The sequence below is a fragment of the Triticum dicoccoides genome, chromosome 6A (assembly GCF_002162155.2).
Source record: "Triticum dicoccoides isolate Atlit2015 ecotype Zavitan chromosome 6A, WEW_v2.0, whole genome shotgun sequence".
Classification (NCBI taxonomy): Eukaryota; Viridiplantae; Streptophyta; class Magnoliopsida; order Poales; family Poaceae; genus Triticum; species Triticum dicoccoides.
The window spans coordinates 18,322,977-18,331,240 of NC_041390.1; the positions used below are offsets into that span (position 1 = coordinate 18,322,977).

The 8,264-nt window shown below is 41.6% G+C and overlaps 1 protein-coding gene across 1 annotated transcript; it reads right to left on the minus strand.

The window, feature by feature from the left end:
- Positions 1–993: 993 nt before the first annotated feature.
- Positions 994–6,143, minus strand: LOC119319478 (2-oxoisovalerate dehydrogenase subunit beta 1, mitochondrial-like). Its single transcript, XM_037593954.1, has 13 exons — positions 5,660–6,143; positions 5,020–5,131; positions 4,435–4,470; positions 3,902–3,961; positions 3,407–3,464; positions 3,184–3,281; positions 2,852–2,941; positions 2,632–2,700; positions 2,468–2,554; positions 1,858–1,953; positions 1,685–1,762; positions 1,471–1,557; positions 994–1,382 (listed from the first exon to the last, which is right to left on the minus strand). Exons 1-13 carry the CDS (start codon positions 5,869–5,871, stop codon positions 1,347–1,349), a joined length of 1,119 nt encoding a protein of 372 aa, XP_037449851.1. The 5' UTR covers positions 5,872–6,143; the 3' UTR covers positions 994–1,346.
- Positions 6,144–8,264: the final 2,121 nt, after the last annotated feature.

Sequence of the window (8,264 nt, forward strand, 5' to 3'; positions counted from 1 at the left end):
TTGACGGTTAATGTATCCACCCTAATCACCATACATTAGCCACCACCTTACATGTGAGCTTGCTTTTACATTGTGCACTGGTTTTGCATTCTGTGTCGCGCTTGTTTACATGTATGCTGGCATGATAAGCCGAAAAGAATGGGTGAGTGTGTATGTATTGTTTTCCAACAAAACATGTTGCAAGTCTACTTACATGCATACTAGCTATTGCTCTGGATTCGATTATGCTTCATAAGAAAGAAAGCACATGAGAAACAAGCACTTTACTTGCCAAGAATCGTCCGTAAGAAGCTATATCAAGCATTGGATTTGTTCAATCAGTTTGGCTAGCAAGCCAGCAACAAATCATGTATGTGAGTCATGCAATCTCAATTATTGACCAATTCAGATTTTTTTTCCTCAAGACATTTACCTACTTTGAATAATTTATTAATAAAATGGATGTGTGCATCATGATAATGCACAGCCCAAGGTTATCCCTTTTTCAAACAAAAAAAAAAGATAGCTTATATTAGCACAAAGAGCTTCCATCTTTCTTCCCTATAAGTGTCTTACATTAGTTTTCTGCTATGGCGTCCTACTAAAATGTATCAAAAATGCATGAGCACAAAAATTATCTCTGTATAAAGGAGGCAAAAGGAAGATACTAGAACTATTTCCTCTGTCACTACATTTACTAAGCTCCCTAGAAATAGGGAGCCCAGAACATCCCTCGTACTTATCGCAATCAGCAAGTTTCTATAGATCTCGGTTCCTCTTGTTTTCGACCACAAGTCTTTTACTCAGGTCTCTCACTTTTATCGTGTGTGAAGCCTCTATAATTCGTGGGGTTAATTTCTTCCTTCCTTTCTCTAGGATAAATTCATTCATTCCTCTAAGATAAATTTTATTGAGACCCACACTACATCCTCTTTTATTGGCTTGCTGATTCCCAGGCAACTCGTGGAAGTATACTCTAGCTTTGTTTCCCCATCCTTGTCTATCCAGACTCTGTTTTCACCAAGTAAACCTTTTAGGTACACTTTGATTCAAAGGGGTTCCTCATTACCCTGCGGTAATGAAATTGTTTTTATTTTACAATTATGACGGCTTTCCCTAGAAGGAATGCTTCATCAGCATATAACTTGTTTTTTCTTCTCTCTCTGAAAAAGCAGTCGACTGCTAATAAGCAGGGACTGGCAATTGCAGGATATTTGCAATTTTATTGGTGTTGTCTTGGACAAACTGGTTTGTGGATGTGCATTTAGGCCAGGGACCAGCAATACAGTCACTTATACACATATATACATAATGGCAGTTTCTAGATACAGCAATATATACCAGCTTGCTGCTCTCCGGCACCAACCTCAGTAATTTACAGTGGCTTTAATAGCATCCAATATCTGAAACAATTAACCAACACGTCAGGGTCAGAGCTGTATGTATACCAATGCAGCCGAAGACCAAATGATCACTCATCCCACTAATTACCTTGTTCTTTGTGGGCATGTAGAATGGTTCATAAACAAGAGGGAAAGGGGTGTCGAGGCCGCAGACCCTCGCGACAGGCGCTTCTAACTGCAACACATATATTTGAGCGATTTTGACCACGTCAGCTTCGGGATGATTATCTAAGTGACTATTGCTCTTATGTGTTAAGGTTTTTCTTTGTTCTATTAAACAGCTTAAAGATTTAGTACCATACCCTCTGGAAGCAGCGCTCAGCAATGGATGCAGCGATTTCCGCACCAAACCCTCCGGTGATCGGGGCCTCATGACTAATCTGTGATGCGATAGTACTTCATTCACTGATAATGGAGCATTCTAGGTTAAAAAAATGACAATGGAGCAAAGAATAAGCCCGAAGAGGCAACATACAAGAAGCTTTCCAGTCTTGCTGACAGAGGCCTCGACTGTTTCCTTGTCCCATGGAATTAGTGTTCTTAGATCTATGAGCTCGCAAGAAATTCCATCCTGGAATCAATGTACTGATAGTCAGGCACGGTTTATGGAACACTACCGCAAGGTAATAAAGACATGAAGATGAATCAAGATGGTAACATCCAAGAAGCAACACAAATATCATTTGCAATGATTTTCCATTAAAATGGTGTGGATAACCAAAACAACCTTGGTATCATCACTATGCCATGACAGCCGTCTGTAGTCACAATTGGGGCTCTATGCTGATCGGTGTTACCAATCCTTAAAAGCGAAATGCAACCAGTCTTCCTAGACCTAGATTAGCATGCACATTCTGAAATGCAGAAGTGTTTGAGTGCTTTACCAACTGCCTGCTGATCATATATTACCAAGATCAAGTGGCTCCAACCTTTAATTGCCGTTGTTAATTCAGGCAAATGAAATCAGAATGGTTAGTCAATTATATTTCACCGGCAATATACGAATATGTTAGTTTTTTTCTATAGTTTTGGGCATGGAAGCATTAACTGAATTTTGCATTTAAGAACTAGCATGAATAACTGACCTTTGAAGCATCTTCACATGCTTGTTCCAGCACTGCAAGTTGAGCTCCCCAACCAATAAGTGTTATATCACTTCCTTTGCGGATCACCTAAAGTATATAAGTTGCATAAATATTTTTGGGTTCCCTCATCACCAAAACAATATGCAGGATGGAGATATACGCACTTCTGCCTGGGATAAAGGCAGCATATAGTCCCCCTCAGGAACTTCTTCAACAGAAAAACGGTACAACCACTGTAAAGAAGAGAAGGAAAGCTGCTTGTAAGAGCATTCCACAATAATCAATTCAATATTGTACATCAGCTGTTCTCTTGCACTTATTCTACAACATGGATATATACGAGTCTTAACCAACTGAGAAACTTCTTTCAAATTTTTGCTCTACCTTTGGCTCGAAAAAGATGACTGGGTTTGGGTCACGAATGCTGGCCAGCAACAGTCCCTTGGCCTCACGTGGACTCCGAGGTATGACAACCTGAAATTGCATTTTTGTTAGTACTAAGGAAACCACAACAGAAATTTCTATATACAAATTCAGAAATGTCGTAGAGCATCAAGCAGGTGTACCGGAAAATGTTGCTTGATATGGTAATACTACCTGATTTTTACAAATAAATTTCTTAGTCAACTAGGCAATGTGGTTTCCACTTGTATATTGACTATTTACTGTAAATGATTACAATTATTGGACACGGAGCTTTAGATTTACAGACTGACCTTCAGGCCAGGAACATGGCAGAAGAAAGCCTCTGGTGACTGTGAATGGTAGTGACCACCATGTCCAACAGCACCATATGGAGATCGAATTGTTAAACCTACAAAATAAGGGATGGCAACTTCAGGATGTTTCAACATTAAATAACATGAAAATAAGCATCGGACATGGAACGATCCATTTCAAAAGGGGAAAATGGTTTTTTTAGGCGAAAAAAATAGTTACCTCCACAGTTAAATTCATTTCCACTTCGGTATCTGAATTTAGCTGCTTCATTGACGATCTGCATCAGAAGTCATATGAACAGGTTGGAACAAGACATTGATAAAACCTATATAAATTCAGTCAACTTGGCAATGGTCAAGGACTAAAATGGTTTTACAACCGAATGCAACAGTATCACTGCAGAGTCCAGAGTTCATATAAATTCAGTCAACTTGGCAATGGTCAAGAACTAAAATGGTTTTACAACTAAATGCAACAGTATCACTGCAGAGTCCAGAGTTCAAGATAAAGCATTGCAAATGCTTGCACCAGAAAGATTTTACTAAGAAAGAGAAGTTCCAATAATCTCTGGCAACAAGTAGGTAAGGTACTTCCTGCGACTGAGATACTCAGTAATATAATGCAGTCCATATAGCAACTATTTAAAAGTGTCTGCTGTCCATAATGGAAGAGCTCGAGTAGGTAAAATAATTCTGAATGGAATCAGAGACATGCCTGATCAAATGCTGGAAAGATATAATCTGCAAACTGGATTTCGGCGATGGCTCTATTGCCCTGCATTTTGAAGATAGGCAAATAATATGAGGCTTCCATTGCCAAGATGATAGGAGTGAATAGTGATTTACTGACTTACAAAAAGTTACTAAGTGATGCAAAGATTGTAAGGTTTCTTTTCTCCGACAAAGGGTGGATTGCAAGATTTCTTTTTGATGTAAAAATATTTGATTGAAATTAATGATGCATGATAAATCACAATAACTTGTCCAGTCTCCTAGTCAAAGGCTCCACAAATTCAAGTGGCATCAATCATGATTACTACTCCCTCCGTCCCATAATATAAGAGCATTTTTTTACACTAGTGTAGTGTCAAACACACTCTTATATTATGGGACAGAGGGATTAGTAAGATGTATGTTTTGAAACTGTGGAAGTTGCAAAAAAACTATCATGAACAAATTACTATTGGTAAATCAAGGAACCTGAAAAGTATTGTCATGAAGAAACATTCAATTTTCTCTTTGACTCACCATTGCTGCTAAGCCAATAGCAAATCCGGCAATACCCTGTTTGAGAAGAACTGGTCACTGGTTAGGACAGAGCGTATAGCATGCACAAGCAAACCTAAGGCATACTAATGCACTCGAATGCATCAAAACACATCTGAATGTCACGAAAAAAAATCCAAAAACAAATCATGACATAATGATAATACACATCTATCATGAGACACAATTTCAACTCCAACTCTTGTCTGCAGTTTTATAAACAAAAAAAAAAGAAGATAAATCAGACCGTGAATAGTACAAAATCCAGATCTGATCTACAGTTTTTGGTTTCAGAGTTGTGTGCTGGTTTTGGATCTGAAAAAAGAATGTGATATGCATGTATACTTAATGCTGCTAATAGTTTTTTATTTTTTCCAGAACTTGTGTAATGCTGAATTAAGGACTGACTTAGTACACTGTACACCTAAGCCGTATAAACTTCAGTATAGTGGACTCAAATGTATATCTGTAGTCAAGCATAGCAGACTGCAAACACTAATTTTTTTTCACATTTTACTGCAGCTTTGCCATAAGCTTAATAAGCAGGTACGGCAAGTGAAGATGCACCTGTTCACACAATGGTGTATTGAATACTCTTTTTTTGCCAAATCGATCAGCTAGCCCTGTTGTGCAGCGAAAGACGCCACCAAAACCCACATCCTCTCCAAAAACATAAGAGCTGTCAAAATGAAACTCATCTTTAGTTCACTGGAATACGTGTATAACTAGCACAAATGGATCACGTGTGATCTGGTATGTTCAGATAAGCCATTGCTTTCTAATAGACTTGATAGCTTACAAAATAATACTATCGATTACACATTTTCCTAGAGTCAATAGTCCAAAACAAATAGAAATCCTTCGTCCTAGCACAGTCATTTGTCAAAATTGTATTGCTTTAAATTACATTATTATTAACTGTCTAAACAAAAATCATCCTCAATTGAGGGAGCAAACGAGCAAGAAGCCATATACATTACACTAACATGTATTTCCCTGCAATGTATAGTCGAACTGAATGCAGTAAATATGTACTAATTTGTATTTGTTTTTTCTTTAATTTTGTCAAGAGCTTGTATCCTACTGGGAACGCTAGTATACTGACATGGCGTACAGCAGAAATGTTGACAGCGGAACATGTTATTAGTTTATTACAGCAAAAGGAAATGTTAAATTATGAAATAATTTAGAACCAGCGAGGCATCACCGCGGGTCGGTGTCGAGCGCGATGTGGAGCGCCTGGTTAACGGCGGTGAAGAGGTTCACCGCCTTCCCCCCTCCCCCCTCTCCCCTCTCCGCCGCCCCCGCCGGAGCAGCAGCAGCGGCGGCGGCGCTGTCGGAGAAGCGTCTGCCGCCTCCAATCCCCGCCGCTCCGACCCTCCTCCTCCCCACCACCTCCCTCAAAGCTCTCGTGGCCATCGAAGCCTCACGAAGCGGAAGCGGGTTCTTCGCCGCCGCTCTCTCGTATGAGCACGGTTTGCCTGGTGACGGATTTTGCTGGGTGGTGGCGGACTGGAGCTCGTGGGAGAACCGGCCGGCTGGGGAAGGAAGGGGAGGAGGCCGGCAGCTGCTCGGCGCGCCGTCGCCGTCCGCGACCAGTGGTTCTCGCTGGGACTTGGGAAGTGGAGGAGGAATTGGTTGGGGATGAGCAGAGAGAGAGAGCTCAAGGGGGAGGGATGAGTGAGGTGGGAGAGATTCAGACGTTTTTCATTCATTCATTAAGCGATAGGCACGCACTCGACATGCCACGCAGGCCACACATGCACATGTTTGTGATTAATCAACACGTGTTAATCATGGCGGAATATTTTTCCTTATCTACCCAACAGCGTCCCAACCGGATAGACTTTGATACGTCGCATCAGACCAAAACCCTAGTCGCCGCCGTCACCGCAGCAACAGCTTCCTTGCATGCCGACGCCTCGGCCCCCCTCCTCTCCACTGTCCGGCAGGGCCGGTGGTCGGTAAGAGGAGCGGAAACCCATCTATCTCGTTTTCTTTTTCTTAAGTTTTTGTTTCCCTGGCAACATCAGGCCAGTTCTTTTCAACGATTCTCCTAGAATCGCCCCCCTCCCCAGCTTCTCCCAGAATCGCCACTCCATATTTTTTTTACAATCCTATCTAGTTAAGATCAAATTAGTTAGGATTGTAAAAAACATATGGAGTGGTGATTCTGGGAGAAGCTGGGGAGTAGGGCGATTCTGGTAGAATCGCACAAAAGAACTGGGCCATCGACGAGGTGGTGACGGTGATGACATGTTGCTGGATCTCTTGATGCCTCGGCGACGTCCGGTCCGGCGTTGACAAAGTGCCTATGTAATTTTGTGTCTCAAGATATGTTGGTTCTTTTTATATCTTGGCGGCCGGCGTGTCTTTCAAGGGGAGTTATTGGTTTAACTATTGATGCGACGGTTTCGGCATCTTGTACCATGTTGTTCTGTGGCATGATTCGGTTTCATGAACTCCCTGGACGGGCGATGATGGATTGCGTACCCGTACTAAGTTGGGTGACATGCTTCAACGATTTTTGGATATCAGCTAAAAGGGCGGGTGTTGATTACGCATTACGGTCTTCAAAGTCTGGCAAGTGTCTTTTTCTTTTACTGTTTGTTCAGTACAATTTTCAATCTTCGACGGACGACGTACAATCGAACAAACAAAAAGGCTAGTATGATTTCCAGTGTAGTTTTACCTTTTTTACTAGTCGTTCTACATTCAGTTGTTTGTCCATTGTACTAGCTTTTGTTTCCTTTATATTAATCAAATGTAATATGCCCTCGGGGTGTCTTTTCTCAAAGAAAAAATAGTTGCTCCCTCCAACCATTGCACTGCGGTTTTCTCTCTCGAACCAGCCACGCAAACGTAATACAAGTTTCATTGTTGTTCATTGTCTCCCATTTTATTTTTTTCTCTCTCAGACGACAGCTGCGCACAGGCTCCTGCAGCCATGGCGGTGGCGCACATGCCACTCAAATTCTACCAGTTGGAGTGCCCAGAACACCTCCCGGATGTATAGTCGAAAGTTTCGAAGTGAATTTCCGACGTGTCCAGATTCTGAGGTCAGTTCCCGAGCACACTCCGGCTGATACCAGTCACTGTCAAGTTAGAACATAGGCTGGAGGTGACACCAGATTCCGGGGTCGGTTCCGAGGTCTCTGGATGCCAAAGCTACTTGTAGGGTGATTTTTGGCTGATATCAAAGGCTCTGTTAGTCAGATGAAGCCTACGCCGATGTGGCACCGGATTCCGAAGCTCCTGGAAGTTGGTCACAAAACTTTCAAACAGTGTAAAGAAGCCTAAATGTGGATAAAATTGAAGTGACACATATATCTTCCAAAGAGGATATATGGTGGAAATAGAAAATATTTAGAATGGCTATCTTGGTGGCGGGGGATGTCTATAGGAATGTACCAAGATGAGTTCCATCGTAGATCCCACCATCATAGATCCCAGGAGAGACCCCTCTTAATAGTGCGACTTTTCTACGACTCAAATGAAACCAAAAAGCCTTCGAATCTTCGGAAAAATGATACATTTTACTTTTTGAATTAGGGTACCATCCATCTCCCTAACCACCGAACAACCAATGTACTAAGATAAACTTGATAAACGACATTAGTCCTCACTAAGCCCATTGTCATCAACACCAAGATATCATTGGGGAACAATGCACTTTCACCAGGCCACAATCAAAGTCGCTTAGGCGCTTATTCCTACCATTAAAGAGGGTCGTCTGTGTGCTAAGAAGTGCATCTACAGCAAGCTCCCTCCCTCCGTTGTTTTGGGGTTATAGAAAAAAAGAATCCAACGGC